Source organism: Cinclus cinclus, chromosome 4 (assembly GCF_963662255.1).
Source record: "Cinclus cinclus chromosome 4, bCinCin1.1, whole genome shotgun sequence".
NCBI lineage: Eukaryota > Metazoa > Chordata > Aves > Passeriformes > Cinclidae > Cinclus > Cinclus cinclus.
In genome coordinates, this window is record NC_085049.1 from 842,162 (window position 1) to 865,427 (window position 23,266).

The 23,266-nt window shown below is 39.4% G+C and overlaps 1 protein-coding gene across 1 annotated transcript in view; it reads right to left on the reverse strand.

Annotated features, from left to right (window-relative positions):
* The window catches only part of AEBP2 (AE binding protein 2), a 42,804-nt gene that overhangs the window by 7,892 nt on the left and 11,646 nt on the right, over positions 1-23,266 (reverse strand). Inside the window, exons 2-5 of the mRNA XM_062491576.1 lie at positions 17,136-17,343; positions 14,003-14,110; positions 6,091-6,277; positions 991-1,115 (exon numbers count right to left, since the gene is read on the reverse strand). Of these exons, the coding sequence (XP_062347560.1) occupies positions 991-1,115; positions 6,091-6,277; positions 14,003-14,110; positions 17,136-17,343 (628 nt within the window). The remainder of the gene's footprint in view (positions 1-990; positions 1,116-6,090; positions 6,278-14,002; positions 14,111-17,135; positions 17,344-23,266) is intronic.

Genomic DNA, 23,266 nt, shown 5'->3' on the forward strand with positions numbered 1-23,266 from the left:
AGTACAGAAATAACGTGGAAAACATTTCCAGTACAGGCCACAGGTACTCAGAACAATCATCAGACGTGCAGAACAAGGTGAAGTAAGCTTCATGCACACAAAATCATCTTTGCTTTATGGAAAGAGACTGACAGCTCAAGAGTTTGAGTCCCATACTAAGATTAAGCTGTAGCTGCAGACAAGTCAGCCAGCACTCCTTGTTTGGACTATTCCACCAATTTCAAACCATCCCTCCCCATGGTGTCCCACATCTCCTACTTCTTTTCTTCAGCCAAGTCCCCACCTTTCACATGCCCTCATCTCCCAACATGCTAAAGAAAACCTGAGATTATTCAACTTTTTAAACTTCTGATCCTTCTACCCCAATTCAGTACACTTTATTCCTGCTTTGAACTCTCCTAAATTAATACTGATGGCTTTCCTATCCAAACACAAGTTCCCCATTCGGTTCTTGCCTCCTTCCAGCAATTCACCAATATTTTGGTGGTAAGCTTATTAAAAGAAAGTAACGGGGACAGGAATAAAATAAATTTATTCAGGATTATATTTTTTAAACTGGAGAAAAAAGGGAATAAATGCATATTTCAGATCAGCATCTTTACATATTCAATTATATACCAAAAATATTTCTTGTGATAAATTAGCACTGTCACTCGTGACCATGGTAATGCCATCTGAACTGCATTCTTATTTAGAAGACAGAATCAATTTTCTTCTGCAACACAAAATTGCTGTTAGACATTCCCCAACTGGATCAGACAGGAAATGTTGCATTCCATTCAATCTGTGAGCTACAACAACTACCACCAATACTTCTTAAAAACGTCATTTACTAATAGCAGTGGACAACTCAACAATATAAAAGAGCCACTAATTGCTTGTTTCTGATTACACATCCACAGCAGTAAGAGGAAAGCAGAAATCTTTCTGCAAGATTAGATTGTTTTAGACACACAGCTAAACAAACAGGATGCATCATATAATACTTACAGTACTATGAAATACAACACTGTGGCCTTTTCCTAAACTTTCTATATGTGCTGAGAGATTAAAGCAGATGGCTCGATGTCTTATAGCATCCAGTGTTTGTGCATCAAAGAAGTCATGAGGTCTTGCTGGAAAAAAAGGAAAAGAGATCCTTAGTGTTCTACACACTGGAAGCATTCAAACACACTGAAGCATGTAAATAGGTGTGAAGTGTGACCAGGAAATCATTTACCATTATGTCAGTAGTAGCACCCTGTCAGAGAGCTGCAAGCATTAATTTCACTGAGAGGGAGAAATTACTCCTAGAGAAGCACAATTCAAGTTCGGTCTAAACACACTCCCTGTGGATGAATCAGCTATTCCCAAAAATGTAACCACATCCACTCACTTCAGTTTCAATAGTGCTGAATACATAGGTGAAAAACTCCACACTATTACACACTTCTTCCTAGGTACAAGTTGTCCATTCCATCTTCTTGGACTAGCAGGAAACATTTCCTACCTGAGAACCTCACCTACCAACTGCATGCATCCCACATTACCCTTTAATTCAGAAAAGCACAACTAATACCCCTCTGAGTTTTTACAGCCAGTATTAAAACAGCAGGCATTAGAAAGACCTTTTCCTTTTAGAAAAGGATTTTTACAGTTAAGTGTTTCTTGAACAGTGGAAAGATTATTGAATTTTAATTTAGGGTGTAAAAAAAAGTTCACCAATTCTACACTAAAAGTACTTACACTAAAATATAATTGCTGTTAAGAACCTATTTGCATGGTATTAGAAGTATTTCACAGAAAAGTTTTTAAATATACCATATAAAACTCTAGTAACATTACATTAGCAAAGAAGTCTGAATGAAAACACTGACATTTTTAAGCCTCACTTGAGAGTATTATTTTATTAAATAACACATTGAAATAAAAATTAAAAATAGGAACTGGTATTAGATTATCAGCTATGTATTACCCTGAAATCTACACAAACTGATTCAAACTTCTGCTGTCTTCATTTCAAACAGCTTCTCTACTCCTGTATCTGTTATTTCAAAATTAATCCCGACTGCACTTGGAGCTGGAGCTTGCAGCACTCCTGGGGCTGACTGTTGGTAAGAATTCACTGGTACATTCTGTTCTGTCCCTGCTCCATCCCAGCTGGACACTGCAATGAGGCAATCACCTCCCTGCAACGTTTTCTCACTCTAAGGGGCAGTGCAGGACCACAGCTCGTGCTGCAGGTGGTCAGTGATGCAAGCACCTAAATATTTGATAAAGAAATATGAGGGAAGAAAGGAGGGAGGGTGGAAAGAAAGGGGGAAAAAAAAAAACCCAACAAACCCAAATTTTTGCTTTCAGTTTCATGCAGCACATCTCTCCAGGATTTACTGTGGAAAACATTCAGCAGACTGAGAAGAAAGGGTGCAATTTTTCAAAAGTGTAGGAATGATTTAATTTATTCTTAAGTGTTAGTGTTTTATTTTCTCTGCATCTTAACCCTGAAAATGATTTTGAGGAAATGGATTTAAATATCTCACTTCCTGCTTAATAATCCAAGTTCCAAGTACACCTCAATTCCTTAAGTCAAATAAATTACATCACGACATCACTAATCCACCAAATGAAAATACAAGCCCTACATAAGTAACAGTCCTACTGTAAACTTCATGAACAGTAATCTTCCTTATCTCTCTCATGTTCCTCCTGTGAACTCAATTATCATGCTTGTTAATAACTGCAGTGCCACCTTTGCAATGAAAAAACAAGTGACAGTACTGGATTAAAGGCAGCTCAGAACAGCAATACTGTGACTATTTTAGAGGTGCCACTTTCAAGAGATTTGGTTCAAATGTAGTTTGGTTCTGTATGAATGAGGGAACATGGAAAAGGCCATCCACAGGAGAAAGCAAGCCAGGGACTCTAACCCTGAATTATTCCACATCTGAATTTCTAAGGCAGGTAAGATCTCTGTAGCACCATGGATGTGACCAGCCAAAAGGGTACCACCAGTAAAACAAGCTTTTATCATAAAAGGCTGATCTTCAAACTTAGAAGAACATGCCTTATTTACAGGCAGGACAAAAGAAAAGTAAACACTTTAAAATGGCTAGATGTTAAAAAAACCTATTAAGTAACAGTAAAAAGTCTCTCTACAGTCAAAGTTAGAAGATTGTGCTCTCATCACATACACCCACAGTAAAGTCTCTTTTTTCATTGCACATTCTCTCACAGAAGGGTGTTCCCTGCAGATATAAAACTGAGGAAGCAAATGTATAAACCTGCTGTACTGAAACTACTAAGAATTTACACGTGAGGGTACTTCAGTAACAGCATAAATTGGCCATTAATTGTCAAATATTTAGCAATGCACTTGCACCTTTCAAAAAAGCCTGGGTCTAATAAACCCATGAAGTACAAAGAACATGCTGGTAACATTTTTTTCCAGAGACAAATTGCTTTGTGCTGAAAAACTACCATCTTTTGTCCAATCTGCAAGTGATTGAAACAGATTTTCCACTATCATAATGGCATTTTGTTTTACATCCAGGTCATTAAGTCCTTGTAACCCTACCTGCAGAGAACCTGGTTTTAAACCCTGTGTTAAACACCTCTCCTTCTGGGCACTTAAAAATAACTAATTATAAATCCAGGTTCTTGGCTTTATATACTCTAGACTGAAAACACTCAATGATGTTAATTGTGTTATTTTGGCTTTTTAGGTAAGGGTTTTGCCTTTCCCCATTCCCCTTGTAAAGACAAATACACGAACTTTCACACTTCATTCTGTAACTAAAACCAAGCTAAGAAACAGAAAGTCAAGCAAAATCGTATCAGCCCTTTGTCAGGCTCACGACACCAACAATAATCCACAGAAAGTTTGAAAGGAAAGCTGCCAATACTTAACATTTTCAGAAAATGCCATCAACTTTGGATACGTTTCTGGGTCACAAACCCTCTTGAGAAATGCATTACAGCAGTCAGTTCCCAATTCAGTTAGAGATGATTTCTGCCTTAAGGCAGAAGTCTACAGCCAGCACTGCATTTGTCTCAAGAGGCAAGAAGATAAGAAATTGCTCAAGCAGCTGTCATTTTTCCTCCTGTGCAACACTTGATCAAGACAGCACACCATTCAAATACTGCACTCTGGTCTTTAACATTCCCACAATAATCATTATTTACATTTTTGCCATAAATTCACTCATAACTTCTGCAGCAAATTCTTATTACAACTAAAGTGATTTGAAGTTTTAATTGTGAACCTCTGATTTGAAATCTCTAAGTCAAATAATATAATATGATGTATATCAATTACTAATAAAATGCCAACCTGAAAAACTACTTCTACATATAGTTGGGGCTAAAATTAGTTAAGATGCATTAAGTCAGCCACTTAAAATCAGTGTGGAAAAACAAGCTAACATGCAGCTCAGCAACCTCTGAAAATTGAAATTTTGAAGGGACCAATCTTGGACATTCATAGTTTGAGTAAAACAGTCAACAAATCACGATGATCCCTCAGGAAGTTGCAATTATCTCAAGATGTCTCTTCCATTATACCTAAGATGTAAAAAGATACTGCAAAGTGAGTCCAAAACCATTCACAGATCAGCTTCCCTTCTGCAACCTTCTCATTTACACACATTTCCAGAGTGAAAGGGAAAGCTTTTTGGAAATCAAATTCTGAAAAGGACAGGAACAGTTTTCCAATTTCTTTAAATGTTGAATCAAAATTAGAGGAAATCTAACTGAAATTAGAAATCTCTACTTTTAAGATGTGTTTCACAATGCAATTTGCTCATATTTATTTTGAGACTATCCAGGCATTCCCAGAGGCTCAGGAAATTCAGAGTTCCAGAGGATAATGTAACTTCCCAGGACATGCTTGTCTGCATGCAAGGCAGAAACATGACCACTGCTTCACAAATTTCCATGAAGTTCCTTAAAACACAGGTGAGGTTTTAAGAATAAATCATAACAATGTGATAAAGAGTAATCACCTAAGACCACCAGTATGTGAATTCATGGTTGCAGTACCATTTGGATAACTGCTAACTGTATTTCTTCACAGGAACAAAAAGATGGATACAGTTAGATGTTCTGCTACATAAGAGTTTTGGAGAAATAAAATTGTGCACAGTATGAGATTGAAAATGCCCAGTGGTTCACACAAAAAAAGTATCTTGTGCTACTTTCCAATACTGTAAACCAGATTTTGAAGTAAAACATCATGTCATTTTTTTTTCTTCAGCTGTTGATATACCAGCAGAAAAAAATGTAAATGTGTCTTTTCTTGTCTCCTCCAAAATGCAGGTGTCAGAGTAACATTTTAGTATTAGCAAAAGACCAGTTTGGTACTGGAGAGTTGCATCCAAAGCTATTATAACCCAAAGTGAAATATTTTAACTATTGCTTAATCTCTCCTAACTATTCCCGTAGATTAGAATCTCTACAGAAATTTGATGTTTTATTAGTCTAATGCTAGGACATTAGAACATCAGGAACTACCAAATCCAAAAAGACTAGAAGAGGTACTGGCTAAGTGGTTATTTCTTGCTAGAGGAAACAGTTCTCACTTCAACTGACAAATAACACCTCTCAGCACATTGCATCATATACAATTAATGAACATCAACTGTGTGGAGACAAATTTAAAAAAACTTAACAAGTCAGTTCTGCCCAAAATTAGATGTTGGTTATGCTCTTAAAATTGTCATTAACATAATGAAATGTTGTGCTCAAAAAGGAGCTTATATAACATGCATTTATCTCTAATTTATATTAATCTGCAGTCTCATCAGCACTAAGGAGAACACTTTGCAACAGCAATACAGTCAGTAAACAAAAAGTGACTCTGAAATGAAAAGCTTCTTTCAACTGGCAACTCCAGTTGTTGCTCACAGGAAATGATGTTTTTTGCCCTGTGTGTCCTCTGACACACAGAGATTTACCCTGAAAAGGAACAGAGACAGAATCTGGAATTGTTTTCTTCCCGTCACAAGGAATGCCAACTCTACCAGATTCAAATACACACAGAAACCACCAGAGCAAGGAGCAACTTCCACTCTGGGACAAACTTCTCAGGAATTCCTGCTTCTGTGAAACACTTACGTAGTGATCGTCGTCTCTTGTTCTTCAACTTTCTTCTTTTATTCATTCCAGCTTTAGATGGAGATTCCTCTTTGGCCTTTGGCTGGCTGGCAACTTTTGAAGAGTTCTGCTGGCTGAAGTGTGTGGGCACATGACGGGCAAGTCCTCCCTGAGATGCAAAGCTGGCATTGCAGCCACCAACCACACACTAGTGAGAAAAAACACAACTGCATCAGTGGCTGTGTGGCACAGGAACCTCACAAACCTTGCTCTGACTTTTCTGGCTCGACTCCCAGCACACTAAAGCAAAACCATGCAAACCTTAAAAAGAAAAACAAAAACGTATTCTGAAACACAGTTGTTTGAAGCATTTAACTCTCAATAATTATTTCATTATACAGTATCTTTTGTGCCATACTGTATTTTATATTGTATACATTAAGATTAATCGCAAACAATGTACTGGGAAAGTTTCCATAGAAAAAAGGCTTCTGAAGAACTTCCCTCTGCACAGACCAACATTCCTTTGCCTTTCAAAACACTGCTCTGCTGCTGTTTCTCAGCACCTCTCCAATGGTGTTCACTTGGGAACAGTAACATTCTCCAACTTCCCCTTTTCTTGTGACAAGGCAGAAGTAACAAGTACATCCTTGCCCACATGAAAGTTGTAACAGCTTGAAGCTCTTTGTAAACGATATAAAAAGTCAATGAACAGCTAGCTGCCTTACAGTTCTGTCTAAAACTAACTTCGGTAAAGTTGGATTCACAATTACTTATACATTCATTTTTGGGATGCTGCTATGCTTCAGGAGCATTTAAGGTAGCTCTCATTTAAAGGAAAATGAAACAGAAAAATTAAACCCAACAATAATCAAGCAGAAACACACAAACTGAATTTTAGCAGCAGCTAAGCTAGTACTGGTTACAATTACTGTATTTTTGTAAGTATCTGGTTAATATTTACAATTATTTCATTTGAAAAGTAAGTATTTAAATTATACCACTGGAGAGGGAAGCACAGCCCTTTTCTATTGTGCTCTGAGCTTACACGAGTACCAGAAAAGTGATTTTAGAATATGCATTTCATCACTGGCTGCAATTAGCTGTGTATCCATATGATTGATTTTTCTTTGGATTCAGACAATAGCAGCAGGAGAAATCAGCCAGTAGCAAAAACCAATCACCAGTCTGAACCACTGGGAAGTTCTCCTCCTTCCACATCTGCCTGGCTGCTCCCTTTCCTTCCCCTGCTGCTCATCCCTTCCACCTGCCTCTCTTGCTAACACCTCCCTTCGCAGCACAGTAAGGAGGCAGCTCCAACAGGAGCTTGGCAATAAATAATGCTGCTGCAGCCATGGCCACGGTGCTGCATCATTTTGAAGGCTCAGGATGAATTTCCCAGCTTACTGTAACCTGCCCCATGTCTGCACGTTTGATTGGAAGTTAAATTGATTGGAAGTTATAAGAAAATAGCTTTAGGACTCCACATGCCCCACTTCTTGCCCCTACACACCAACTGTGTTTTCTAACAGTGGCTGCAGAACTGAAAAGTACTTCTGCCTCAGACTTGGCAAATGGTTTTCCATGATCAGCAGTAAAAGTCAGTGTCCATGAAGAGAAAAAACTGCTGTCCCCTGTGCTATCACCTGCTATAGGACTAAAAATACCTACATACATTTCAAGGCAGTAAAAGGCAAAAAAATTAAAGGATATTTTTCACCTTTTTTTTTTTTATGTGTTTGTTCTGGATTTTTAAAGGGAAGAATTCTTAGAGGGAGTTAGATAAAGTTCTCTAAGTACTGGACTAACTCAAACATAAAATTCCCTGACAAAAAGCTTGAGGAACCTTCACACTATATTTGCTCCTCCTGTCTCCCCCACTAATAAACGTCTTAGGACTTGTGAAGATTTCTACCAAAATCCCCCCTGTGCCTGTTTACTTTGCCCTAAGACTTCCCCCATTCAAAGAGCAGCAAAATTGCCTGATTAGATGGTAGTGACTCAGAGTGGAAGAAACCCCAGCACAGCCTGCATGCTGATCTCATTTACACTACGCTAACTCCAACACGATTTGCACTGCTTTGAATCCACACTGAACATTAAAACCCTTTGGAAGTCATTTAGCTCCAATCCCCCTGCTGTGGGTAAGGCCAGCATCTACTACATTAGATCGCTAAGTCCCTCAAGCTGACCTAAAACCCAAACCACTTATTTTTATGGAAGATGATTTAACTCACAACCAACAGATATGTGCACAATGCTTGTGTGCATTAGTTTAAACGTTTTTTGCTCTCCTCTGTTTTGTCCTTGAAACAGCTGTCTTGCCCACAAAAGCAGCTTCATGAAACTGAGCTACAAAATCTAAATTTAGGATTAACTCTCACTAATGTGGTCCTGACTTCGGATTCCAGCTCTTTCTGATCATACCAAACACTGTCAGAAAAAAAAAATAGCTCAAAAAAAGCCCATATCCTGAAATTCACTGAGAAATTAAAATTTTACTTTTACCAATGGTTGCTAGAGGTCCAAAATAACCTAAAGCCTTGGTACAGTGCATGCTTTGCCATATTCCAAGCTAAATATGGTATCAAAAAGGCAACACCTTTGGGAGAAAAGCAAAAACTGTGTGTCTAAAACTTTTCAGACCATATCTGTGCTGCTTCTTGTCAGATGGGAAACATTGTTTTGTGACAAACTGCAGGTTGACTCACGATGTCATAGTTTAACTTTTTTCTTGTCATGTACAGAGCAGAAATCATAAATATTCTGTATGGATTACGTACAGAAGCTAATGCTAACTTTTCTTGCTCTACCCAAGTTTAACTTTCAAAATTCCCAAACCAACATCCTTAGATCTTCAATAGCTGCAACCTGCAACTAGAAACTGTCTTTTTCCAGAAAGCATATTAATAGTCTACAGCCACAGCACAAAATATTTGCAGAAATGATTACATTCAGATTTTGTGTACTTTGAGACTACCTGATCATGCCTTCAAGCAATCAACAACTGACAGATCAAAGATGACAGAGAATGCCTTTGCAGTGGACAGGAAACAGTAGAAGAGGAGAATGAAAAAATCTTACCTGTTTGTTCTTTTTTTTCTCTAAAATAATATATCCAGCAATCCGTTACTAATGGGTAAAGTCTCTTCTCTCCAAAGATAAAGGAGCAGTTCAGGCTGTCACTTCAGGATCTCTGGACGGTAAGTCACACCAAATCAGCTTCCCACCAGATCATTATATACCTCTAGAGGGCTTCTAATAAATCAAATTCAACTATTATGCACAACTTTAAACCAATCTTTCCATTTTTCCCCCAAAACCTAAATCTCAAAATTTTGCATTGACTTTGCAATACAAGAGATTGGGTCCGGATTGGTGGATATGTTACTTCAAGAGAAAGTAAGTAAACATGTAAGAAGTTTAATTTCTCCAGTGTACCCATACCCACCATTATTAATGGGCAGTAATGACCAGTGACTTTAACAAACAGGATATAAAAGAATCTGGCAATGCAGGTTTCTCTTCTAAATTCAAAATAACTGAATCTCCTATTTGGGTTATTCAACAAATATTTTTTTCTAGTAAATCTAACAGTAATAGTTTAGAGATCTAGGTAAACTTTCTTATTGTCTCAACATCTGAGTGCTTGGGCAGAGCACCTTTACATTTTGCATCTGCAGTGCTCTAATGGACAGAAAATATTCTGCCAAGAGAGTAACAGACACGAATTCCCAAAGAAGACTATTTTCTACATTTCACCAGCTTTACTCTACTGAGAGTTCTTCCAAATGCAGTCACCCCTTCCTGAACTCTGGACGTTACAGGCAGCACCATACTTCATTTTTAAGATTACTTTCTTGCCCTGTTTTAAGGAGAAGCCTGCAACGAACCTGTGCACTACCATTCATTGTCACTAAAAACATTTCCCCCACAGGAACAAACCCTGCATGACTGTTCTTGAAGATGAAGAGCACAGCCACTGGAATCCACAGGTGAAAGCAGCTGCTAGCATTCCCACAGGCACCTTACAGGTTCATTTGGGTTGGAAGAGACCTTTGAGATCATCAGCCCTAATGCTATACGCAATTACTATTTTATTATTTATTATTTTATGCAATTATTTTGCATAAAATCTCCCACTATTTTGTGCTCATCTACCATTTGTCCTTTCATTGTGCTCAACATCTAAGAGTTCATTTGATGTGTCTTCAAGTAACTTTCAGTGCCAAGTAATACTTGATTAATTTATTTTTGCCCCTGCACAACAGAAACCGTGCTGGAAAATGCAGGTTGTCACAACCTTTAACTATTCCAATACTTATTACTTGTAACAGCCAAGTTTAGGGCAAGAAAGAGTATTTTCATTCACTTCTGTTCAACTTGCTAAGGAGAGTTTGTTGAAACCAGGATGTTTTCTAACTCAGCAGATCCTCTACATCAGATCCTGTCCATAGGTCTGAAAGCCAAGTTGCTGAACTCTCAGCAGGACCAGCCCTGCATGCTGATGACACTCCACAATATTCCACTGGATTCTAAGAAGCTGCAAAAATGGGGCAATAAGAGATCTAAAAAAGAATAATGTCGAGGGTTTTCTTAATCAACTCCGTAAAATCATACGCAAAGATGAACACGCTGTGTGTCTTTGGAGTCATGTGTCATTGAATGCAGATACTCAATGAATGTCCATAATGACAAGAAAAATATGGCAAGGACTGGCTAAAATCAGACTGTAAAGGAAATGACCCAGAGAGGAGCTGGATGTATACTACCAAGATACTGCCCCTCAGAAGAAGGGAGCTAGCATAACAATGGTCTCGAAAACAGGCACCCATAAGGAAATCTACCTTTTCTGTGACAGGTACTGCAATGTTCATGATGAGAGGGACACACTAAGCCACACAACCAGGAAAAAACAGGATAAACTTATGAACTTAGGAAAATATGAACCATTTTGCCTTTGCCATTTAGAAGCAGGTTCATGTCTGTGACAAATGAAGTGCACAGTCACATGGCTGATAGGAATGAATGGAAAGGGCAGGTAAAACCCACAAAGACCTTTCAATAGGAAAGCAGAGCAGCTCATTTAGAGCTCACCAGAGCTTCCAGTCAAAGGACACCATGTGTACCACGAAAAGGGTTAATTAAACCCAAAATGTGCAACTACATTAAATGAGTCCATTTGCAAGTAAAAGGGAACTGAGCAGGGATGTATCCTTTGAGGCAAAAGAGTTATGTTTGAGACAGTCCCCAGTGCTTTTCAATTTCAGAAAATGCATTTCTTTCTTCTTTCCACTAGAAATGTAAGAACATATCAATCTCTGATATACTTATTACTCTCTTCTGGTCACTCTATGATTGTAATGTTCTTTTACCTTTACAAAAGTAAGATTTCCATGCTCTTAGCTGTCATTTTCCTAGCTAAGACTGTTTTTCTTTAAAACATCCAAAATAGCAGTTGTTCAGACAACAGCACAGAGTTGTACTATTTCCATTACAGCTTCCCTCAAAAACCCCAACATTATTTTTTAACTAAAACACTGAATGACTTGCTTTCTGCAAGTTCTCTAAAATGACAGATTCCTTCCTTTTCATGTTAGGATTCAAGTATATTCTCATGAGGCAAGTGAAGTTTCATTTGCAATTTAGGTTTTGGGAGATATTTTTTCTGCAGTAATTATCAAGAACAGGTCTTTAAACCAACTCTGACTTCAAAAAAATCTGGCTTTCCCTGTGAGGTGAGCAACTAAGGTTTATGAGAGAGGTTAAATGCACTAAATGGATACATTGGCTCCATTTTTGACTGACTGCCACAAAACAATTAATAAAAGGCTTTTCTTGGACTGGTCAAGACTAATATCCAACACTTCAAGTGTTTTTCATCTCAGAGAGCGGATTTCTAAAGTTAGGATAAAAAAAAAGCAGCAGCACATGAAGGAAAGGAGCCAGTTAATTAATAGATTGCCATGCTCAGCCCTGACAGACACTCACATACTTGGCTACCTCATGTGAGCCCTGAAGCCTATTTCAGCATAAATGACAGGGGAACAAAAGATGTTACAATATTCTACTCAGACCACAATTATCCTCCATTCAAAGCTCCCAGGAACAGATTGAAAAATACAGGGATAAAAAACAAACAGAGGGACTCGAGACAACAGTATGAGAAAATGCTGCAGTGACACACATCGAGGCAGGATGATTAACTACTGCAACCCTCAAATGTTTTCTTCTCTCCTCAGTAGGACCAGAAAGTACAGAAAATCAGCTGGTACAGAGATACCGAACACAAGATTGCTATTCTCAGAAACAACCCCTGACAAATTTAGGGCTCTAGCTGCAACCAGCCTTGGGTACCAACTGCAAGTGCCTTTGCTAGGTAAGCCTGACAGAATCACTGCCTACCTCCTCACCCCAACATCTCAAAAACTGAGTTCCTTTGATCTAGACCAAGTAAGAACCCAGATTTAGCTATGAAAAGACTTTCACCCAAGAACAAAGCTTGCCATCATAACTTTGAGGTAGACAAAATATTTAATTCCAAACTAAAAAAAACCTAAGGTACAAGTTTCCTCTGGTAACTGGTGGTTGCCACCTTTACTACTACTACTGCTATTACTATTAATAATCAGAGATTAGGATTTCAGATTAGAACACTTCCTGGAACAACTTGTACCTGCAAACTTGCAGGGATCTAGGATCCTTGAGCTATCCTTCCAGGAGCATGCTAAACTCATTCCTTTAAACACAGGCTATGAAAACCTTAAAACTCATTTTCCTGTGGTTACTTTCTGAGTCAGAAATTTTCAGTCTAAACTACACAGTTCAGCATGGAAAAAAAGATCTGTTTCATATGCAATGCACTATTTTTAGTCTCTTGGTTCTAAGTTTATTTTAGTTTTGTTTTCTGTCATAACTATTATTAAAACCTATACAGAAAATGTAACTATGGAAGGACACCCCATAACAGAAAAGTATTTTTAGTAATAAAGCTGCCTTAAAATGAAATTATTAAAAAGTGGAAGATATTAACCTGAGGAGAAAGAGAAGAGAGGGAAGACAGAGACTACAACTTTGTGGAGTTAGGGAGAAGGAGGGATAAAATGTTACCTAAACTAAAAAAAAAAAACAAAACCAACCAACCAAAAAACCAACAAAACAACAACAACAAAAAAAGAAACACCACCAACAAAAAAACAATAACCCAAAACCTATTTCATTTTCATATCCTACATGGAAGAACTTCAGTCTGAAGTAGTGTGGGTGGGACTTACCATCAAGTGATCCAGGACTGACAGCTATGAACTGCCCCAACTGTATCCATAAGAGGATGAAGCAACTCATTAATAACGGATTGGTGGATATGGGAATGATAAACACTACTATACCTAGAATTGCAGGTACACATTAAGGGGAGAAAGAAAGAGAAAGTTAGAAAATACTGTGCAGGAAATACAGTTAGCTCAATGGTCCTGCATTCCTGACTTGCTCTTTTCAGAGAAGTGAACCATAAATAGTCACTGCCAGTGCTTCTACTGAATTTAACAAAAGCAGCTTTTACTCAGGCACAGAATGTGCACCATCAGCCATGGTCCAAAATTCAACGTGGCAGTGCAAAGTATGAGAGAAAATATCTCACTGCTACAGTGTGAACAGCTCAACTGCAAACTGCACAAACCCCTGAACTCTAGCACTGCGTAGTTTTGCACTCCCTGCCATTTACAGATTAAAAGAAACAGGGATAGAGAAGCAATAACAGTATCTTCACCTGCTTTTGTAAAAGAACAGAACTTTGGGCACTATTACTGCAAAGAAGGCTCAGCTCACTTTTTACAAAATCCTCCTGTGATGGTATTTTTCAAGTGACATATTAGGAAAAATAAAGAGAATTTTTCTAAAAATAAGAGATGGTGTATGTTACAATAAGCCTTACCTTGAAAGGTTTGTCCCCACTGTGTGTCAGCATGTGCCTCTGCAACCAGCTTTGACTTGTTGAAGGTGTATTATATACTTTGCAACCTTTCCACAAGCAAACAAACACCTAATAGAGTAAAAACGTGGTAAGTTTACACGAGTCAGAGAGAGCAGTAAATAAAACATCACGTTAGAAAAGAAGTCTGTTTCTACAACATTTCACAACACTTCAAAGAATTCTCAACAATTACCATTTATTTTGAAACGCACTTCTCTTATCTCACTGAGGAAAAAAATAATTACAACCCCAACTATTGAGTAAAAACAGGTCACTGGAAGAAAATACCAACAGACTGATGCTCCTGCAGATAAGCACAACCTAGAGCAACGGGATCTGCTGTATTTGTGTTTGTACTCAATATCTGTATCCACCAGATATGGAGACAGAACATTTTAAATGAAAACTTTGCATTTTCTGGGTAGTAGTTATAGAAATAAAATAATTTACTCTCTTACGCAATTAATTTTATTCCTTGAGCATGAAAAAGTAAAAAACTCTCAATTCCAATGTAGTTTATAGATTGGAGTTTTGTGTTCTGGAATACCATATGCCTCTAGTTAGGGCCTTATATTCAATTCCTGCTGAAGGAAGCCACCATTTCTCATGGGATTCAAAATCTATGGGTGTTTTGTGATTCCAGTGTACAGAACAATCACATGCACAATAGTGCATTAAGAGCAGCAGAACTTACTCATGCTGCTTTTCTCTCTCCTCTCATTGTGTTTATCTGTAACTGAGGGAATAAAAAAGCTCAATGAACTTGCCTTTCACTAGAATTTCCTCAACAGGTCTGCGGGTGAAGGGAGGTAAAGCCTTAATTTGTCACAGCAAAAGAAAGTTCCCAGGAACAGCACTGTTCATAACACAGGTTTTCAGAAATGCAGGAAACTAATTGGATTTCAGTTTCTTGTTCTCTTTTGGAGAATAAAACCCCTCAACCCTCAAAAGATTTTATTTTCAAAATGAAAAAGCAGCCACGGGAGTTCTACGTTCTTGCTGGATAATGGACATATAACCCAGCTTTAGTCAGACAAAACCCCTCAGTGCCTGTGTGGCTGAGCCAGACCTGCTGACACAGGGCCCAGGCCCCTGAACCTCTGGGGTCTGCCCCTCCTCAGTCCTGAGATCCCCTCAAAAGCACTCCGTTGGAATTTCTGGCATTTCTGGCTCTGCAACAGGTCCCTAAGCGTGCTGGCTTTTCCACCAGCAGCTGCAGCCTGCAGGGCACGTGGCAAAGGTGTGTCACTGTGTGTTCAGGTGTGTCACTGTGAACTCACAGACAGGGAAATACAGGCACTTGGGTTTGCACCACCTGCCAGAACTCCAGACAAGGCTTCTTGGGAATCCCCGTCAAAGAGCTGAACACAAAATATTTCTGGAATAACATCTTTCGGAAGCAAAACTGTTTTGTCAAAAAGCTTCCCAGGCTCTTCATGGATGCATCTGGTTTGGACTGGAGCCACGACCTTGGTATTAACTGGAAAAAAATTCATTTTACCATGCAAAGATGTTTATCCTAGTCCTTTCCATTCTCAATAAGCAACTACTTAACCCCCACTTCCGTTCAAATTTAGAACGGTTCAGTAAGATCTCAAATGCCATCAAAAGCACTAGACAACTTCCAAGACGCTGGAACACCTCACCGGCAGGTGGCAGACAAATCCCTGAACATCCCCAGGACACATCCCCATGCCACAGCACCACTCTGCAACTTCCCAAAAAAACCTCCAGCAGGGCGTTCAAAAGTGGGAACTGAATACAACAGTTATTAGGCATTTTGTGCTTCCAACAACCTCCTCTCTCAAATATACAAACACAACGTTTTCCAAACAAAAATATCTACAATTCATGTCACATGAAATGTAAGTGACAAGAAATAAAATACAGGGGTGGGAAAAAACAACCCAAACCAAAATCTTCCAGCCCCTTTTTAAGAACGTAAAGGAGTCGTGGATGGGCTAACCAAGATCCAAACACACATTAATTTCATTGTTTCATGCAGGTTTCATGTAACACTTCTACACACCCGTGGACAGAACTCAGAAATCATCTCATGGGTGGCCTAAAAGCCACTACACTGGATGGATGATTCTGCTTAGATACTGGACTGAAAAAAGCTATCAAATATGAAGCTGAAAAGTTCAATCATGACAAAAAAATATTAGCTAAATACAGACAGAATCACAGCTGTCTCAGTGACATATCTACATAATAAATTATTTAAAATTATGCAAATCAGCACTTTATTTAAGTTTCTTATTCACTGAAGATACAGTGCAACAGCCTAACATTTTCCTTCTGAAGAAGTGACAAGACAAAAAGTCAAAAGATAACAACTATTGTACTTCAAGAACTGCTATTATCTCTCCCAGAAATTGAAGAGCTGCAACACACAGTGCTAAACCAAGCAGATTGCTTGTGCTGGGTGTAAAAGTAGTTTACATGATATATTCCAGGCATCAGAGGTAATTTGGGAGCTTGAAGATGGGAGGTAGTTAAGTACAAAGTTGAAATTACTCTACTAGACGACGTTTTTAAACATTAAAATTGAGACCAATTATCATTTGACCAGGGATTAGACTAGAATTTACATGCTTATATATGCAACTCAATTTAAAAAAAAAAAAAAGATGCAATTATATAGAAGGTAAACCTGCCATCAGTATTACACACAGAGCTGCTTTGTTAAGACTTTGTACTATTGAGTCAGTCTTATATCTCTCTATTATACGTTCTGGATAGATTCTACCCTTAGTGAGATTCCTTTGGTAACAGTAATTAAGATGTGACTTCACCCGAGCTCACATGCAGGAACACGTACACTAAGAGTTTTAAGAAAATTAATTCCAAGTGTAAGCACTTCAAGACACACCAGTAGCTCCAGGATGTTGAGAAGCCAGCACACTACCAAAACCCTGGTAGTATCAAATAATTCATTGAAAAAACCTGACCACACTCTTAAAGTTAGGCCACTAACTTTGCTGCCACTAGTCACGAAACTGCAATTTTGAAACAGACAATTTGCTACTGTCATTCAAGAGCAAAATATAGGCAGGTAAGAAAGAAGGCAAGCCCAAAAGTTAACACGAACCCCTCCTCGCTGACCATCCACGTGTATGGAGCGAATGTGATCGGCCAGATCCGGGCTGGAGCTGAAGCAGGCGTGGCAGTGATCCCAACAACAGTTGTAGGCAATGCTCTTGGCAGAGGAGGCAGCCACTCCCTGCCCGTTCATCATGACCGGTGTGGAACGCCCGCTGGAAATTGTGCTGTCTACGTCCATGATAGTGCTGCTTATGCTGCAAGACACAACAACAGCACAGCTAAATCCAGGCTTGTATTTGTTGCACGTTAACACAGCAAATCAAAACTGCAGCTCTTTTGTTTCAGACGTATTTAGACAGGGTGAAAAGAGAACCTGACACAAATGGACTATTTATTGTACCTCATCAGTTTATTAATAAACGTACAGTTAGGAAACAGCTACTGCAACTCAACGGTGTAACTTCTTCTGGACGCTGGGAACAAAAGGGAAGAATGGAAAACCCTCAATAAACGGAGCCCAGCATCCCTGCCAACACTAGAGCCTCAAAAAGAACAAGCACTTCAGTTCCACACGGGGTTTAAGGTGCTCCCACGTGGCCTCAGCACAGCACCCATCGTGTGCGTGGTCCAAACGAACGCTGCTTGTTTTGGCTTAGCAGAACGTTTCCAGAGAAGGCAGGAGCAGCAGAGGGAATCTGTGGCCAGCAGGGGTCACTTTTATCAGCCCTTCTGCTCTGTGCCTCGGCAGATACAGAGACAAGCATCAAACGATCACAAAAAACTTGCTGAGAGTACGTGCTTTTCATTGACAAGCTGAAAGTATGGAGATGGATGCTCTTCCTCATTAAAGAGCTACTGATACACCTTCTTTAATCTTGTTAACCTGCTCAGCTGCCATGAGGGCTTTAAGCTTTTCTCTTCCACAAAGCCACAGCATTACAGAACAGCTCATCTTTGACAGAACCTCAAAGACCAGATGGTCAAATTTGCTTAAACAGGAACGAGTGAGATCAGATTGCCTGTGGTCCTGGTCCAGTGGAGTTGCTAAAGGGTGTGTTCAAAGGCTGGGATTTCTGCTACCTTTCTGAACAATTTTCTCAGTGGCTGGCTAACCTTGTTGTGGTGGAAGGGGGAAGTTTCCCAACATCTCATCAGAATTTCCAGTGCTGCAACTTCTGTCTCTTTTCTCTCATCCTTGGCAGCTGCAGCGTTGAGATGACTCTGCCTCCTCCATTGTTAAACGTCCCTATCAGATCACTGAGCACAGAAAACCCTGCCCTCCTCCTCCCAGAGCTGAAGGAACACAGGCACTCAGCCTCTCCATGCCCTGGACTTGCTTCAGCACCCTCAGCACTTCTGAGAGCCTCCACCAGATCCTCTCCAGACATGTGTAACTGCCATTTGTTAAACCATTCTGCTTTTAAGGCACAGGTGCTGGTCCCTATTTTTACCATCACTGTTTACGTGCCCAGTATTGCTCTATTACACACTGAGATGAATGAAAGAAAACACACCATTATCTGAAGGTACACTGGCATGCTTGCTCTTCTGCTCTAAGAGTCTCTAGAAGTGATTTCTCACGTTATCTCTATCTTTCTGGATCACTACCAGGCTAGCAGGTGGTTTTCCGTGACAGATTTTGAAATAATCACAGATATTTGCTTTCTTTAGATTTCCCATTCTCACCCACCATGTAGATTCCAGTGCATTTATGAATAAAAAGTGACTTGCCATCATCTAAATAACAGATTCTTTTTAGCAGTGCTCCCAGTTACAAGCTGAGTAATTTGGTTTCATGAACAAACTCTTATCTCAAGAGATACCAGCAACACAACACACCCCAACCACAGAACTCTTACCATCTTCCAATTCATTTGCTTCCATCTGTTCTTAAAACTGACCAACTATTTTTAGGCCTTTGTTTTCCAAATTAAAAATAAAGTTTCAGATACCTTTTAGCACCTTTTTGCTTTAATGGAAGCATATCAAACTCACAGTTCCAAATGCTACACAAACACCACATGCCTTTCTTCCACCCCCTCCCAATTTCAAACAAGGTCTAACAAAGTAGAAGGCATAGCTCCTATCCCTGAAGTCATGCACGTTATTTGCTACTACACAGCAAATTTCCATGTGTCCATTACTTTTATTTTCTTCCCTTTTTTACACCCTGAATACACAGAGCTTTCCATGATCCTGCCCCATGTCTCCCTTCCCTTCCCAATAACTTTGATTCCTTTTATGACATACAACCTCCCAATCCATCACTAGCAAGTAAAATAGTATTCCACTGAGCTGAAGCTCCCAGCCCCTAACCACACGTGCTGCACCAGCATTTTAGGAAATTGTCAGAAGCTTTATCTGCAAAACCTGTTGCAAGTAATTCTAACTTTTCCACTGTGCCAGGCTCACAACACATGCACTATTTTGTCCTTCCTCAACTGATGTCTAGGCCAAAAACAATCCCCAAAAATAACCTCTATAAAACTGCACTGTGAAAGCAAAATTTATTCACTATGATTAAAAAAACTGAATAATTAATTATATTTAACTGTGCTGCTGCCCCACCTCCCCCTCAGTTTAAGCTATCCAAATACAGCTTTCTCAAAATCACCCTTAGAAGTGGGTTTGGACACCCAGAACGGCACAAAGGCCAAGCACTGGTGCCACAGACAGTGCAGTTACACGGATCACTGGTCCTGACAGGAAGCTGCTTAGCCAAGGATGGCAAAGCCCTTTGCTCGTGCAGCAGCTGCCTCACACCAGCTCAGGTCACTAAATAACCCTGCCTTTCCCACAGCTCAAAGTACCAAAGGAAACTGCTTCCCAGAGACTCTCAAGGAGGAGTTCAAGCTCCAAAGCTATTGCAGTCAGGAGTTTTACAGCCACAGACAGCATTAGGTCCAGTCTCACACACCCCACAAGCAGTACAAGACTTGTGAGTGACAGGATGTGCAGTGCTGGCCACAGGGCAGAGCATGAGGGGTATTAAACACAGCTCCCTGGGTTTACGGTCTGGTCTGAGGTGGGCAAGGAATGAGAAACACGACCTTGGACAAGTTCTGTGAAAGCACTTTGGGGCAGGGGAGAAGTGCACCCTCGTGCAGGTGTGTGTGTGGTTTCTCCGTTCCACAGGCATGAAATCTGCTTAATTCCTTTAAGAAGAGAGAAAAAAAAAATCCCTGAAAATTATCAAACCAAAGCATGAGAGTTCAGTTCACATTGCCGGTGCAGTGCAAAATACCTTGACACAAAATCACAGGTCTCTAATTTTACAACCTAAGGAATGCAAATGCTTAGGTTTTGTGGGGTTTTTTTTATAAGCTATCCTACCTTCTTCTGGAGGAAAATATGTAGAAGTCAACTGATCCCAGCAAAAGCTATCATGACAAGTAGGGTTATTAATGACATAAGAAACCAGTAATGCTTGGCAAGCTGATTTAGCTATTCTTGTTTGAATGTTTGCTGGGTTCAGGTTTAATAGCCTAAGTGTTTGCTAAGGGCTAACAGATTAACACGGTATCAAAACTTTCTATCAGAGGAACCAGAGTAAAAAAAGGCTGCCCATAGCACTTAAACCAAGTAGTATCATATAGAATTTGGATACTGGGAATGAAGTGCTACATTGGACTCTGATTATATAAGCTATTCAAAATCCTGTCTAAAAAAGGGGAAAAAAAACCTCAAATCTAGTTGAGCAATAACCACTTAGTATTTAAGACAGAAGACCCCCCGTTCTTCTAGTTTGAAGAACTTTGAGTATGACATTAAAGAGCACAGACAAATATTGCTGTAACAGAAGCAACTAGAGAAATAACTCAATGGTCTATAAAACAAAATGACCAGGAGTCACACAACAAGAGATCACTGGGTTTGGATGCACTTTCTTGATAGATTCTTGCTAGACTCTAATGCAAGAAACTCAATGCCCTGCCATTCCCTCTCTAGTAACAATCTGTTAAATAAAAATGTAACATATATTTTTTGTTTCCTCTTCTGTGCCTCCAGATCCAGTAGATTTCAGATGATCAGGTGTCTCCCAGTACTAAGAAATCTAGAATGAGTTTGTGTCTCACTCAGCAAGTTCTCTCCCTCACTGAAGAGGTAAAGAGAATCTGTGAGAGACCAGTGCCCAGAACAGCTCAAGTGTGTGTAGTTTTCTCTTGTCTTTCATGCACTGAGAAAAATACCAGGAAGCTTTTCAGAGAACAGTCTGCAGTGTATGTAACATCAAAGCCTGACTTGGGCGGTCTCTTGACCTGCCCATTTGGAGATGAAGCACAAAGATAAGTTTTACAGTCAGAGCTGCGCCTGCTACTAAGTCTGTGAGGATTTAACTGCAACACTGTGTCTGTGAGAGCTGCCAATTCACCCACTTCTCTGTTTCTCAGGATTTCAGAAAGGGCCTGAGGACAGGACACACAAGAGAGATGTGTGCACAAACACTCAGCCCATGGGCTGGACTACAGAAGTAGTGTGTGTATCGTTTCAGTCTAGAAATGGGGCTTTTCAATCACATAGGACTTTCTATCTGCTTGGGACATCTGACAGAGAGGGAAAGGTTCCTTAACAAAGGGAAGGTAGTAATGGAAATCACATCTTTCTGCTATCTCACTCCAAATCCATAAAGCTTAAAGTGGGAAAGTAATAATGTACATGAGAGGAGAAAGAGCAAGAAAAACACAGACACCCTGGTAATAGAACAGAGACACTGAAACAGATTTCTAGCTCGCCAAGTTAAAGCAAGTTTTTCTGCCTTTTGCTAAGCCCCTTTCTCACAGGCAGATCTGTTTAAAGCCTGCCTGCCACTATCAAAGCAGAATGACACGAGCAGAGCTGAAGGCTTGTGGCATTCCCTCCTGCCAGTGACAGACAGGTCTGGGTTTGCTCCCAAGCTGTAGGCAGGCTCCAGCTCCATTGTAATGGATCTATAGACCATGGCCTGATGAAGAACATTAGACATTTGAGTTTCAGAGAGTTCAGCTCAGGGGTCATCCCAAACAATAGAGCATCAAAAACAGTCACTGCTGGAGAGAGCCTGCATACACAATAGCAGTTTTTAAGAAGCACCATTCAAAAGACTGACTAATTACTAAAATTTAGAACTGTTACAGCAAGCACAACACGATCTTCGAGCTTATGCTGCCCCTATTTCCAACCTAACCAAGCACCTGAAGCAACCTGATGTAAAAATCACAGGTCTAGAGGCAAGTACTGAAATGCCTTACTACAGCCAGACCTCATCTCACCCAGTCTGCAAACGCTGGCAGTGTCTGCCAAAGGCACCAAGGCAGAACTGAAAACACACAATCTTCTCACAGGGGTCAGACATTTTTCTCTCCTCCTACAAATTTTCCTGCTACCAAGAGATCAACAGCTTTGAAATGATACTGACATTTAAAACGAGTTCAGTAAGCAAAAACATGCAAGCTTAACTAGAGGAATCATTACCTCAAAGGCATTGTTTCAGGTCTTATTTTTACCTGTACTTATTTTACCTGTGGCTAGAAATAGCACAATCTTCATTATCAAGGACATTCAGGTATTTTTAGCAGCACTTTCATGTTAAAGATTAGTGCTTGCACAATCACATACGTCTAGCTGGTTAATTTAGTTCAAACTCTATTTAAAAACAATCCTGAAACAAAAAAATAATACCTAAAAACTTGTAAGAAGCTGCCAGTCATTTTCACTTCGTAGAAAACAAAAAGCATTTTTCAAGGACTTTGAATTCTGGATTATTCTGTTCCTTTAAGGATCTGAGCCAAATTAAGCCATTAACTGGAGTCACATAAATATGGATATTTTCTATAAGGAAAAAAATGAAATCCAAATTATTCACAATTTAAAATGTACAAATTCTAAACTACATATTGCACACCTGGGCCCTAATTTTAGTGCACATTTAATTGTGAATAAAACTATAATCGGACTATGATTTAATGCATTAAATAAAATGGTATACTGCACATCACTGCCGACACACACTCTCCAAGGAGATTGTTTTCTTCACTACTGCAAGTAATACCTTCTGTCAAATTTAATTAATGAAATCCACGAAATTTATTCTTTCCCTGATTTCGTTATCTTGCAGAACAACAGGGAGTAAGAGTCGAGGAGGAATATCACCAAAAAAGCTGAAAGAACAGCAAAATAATTGCATTTTCAGTTTCCACC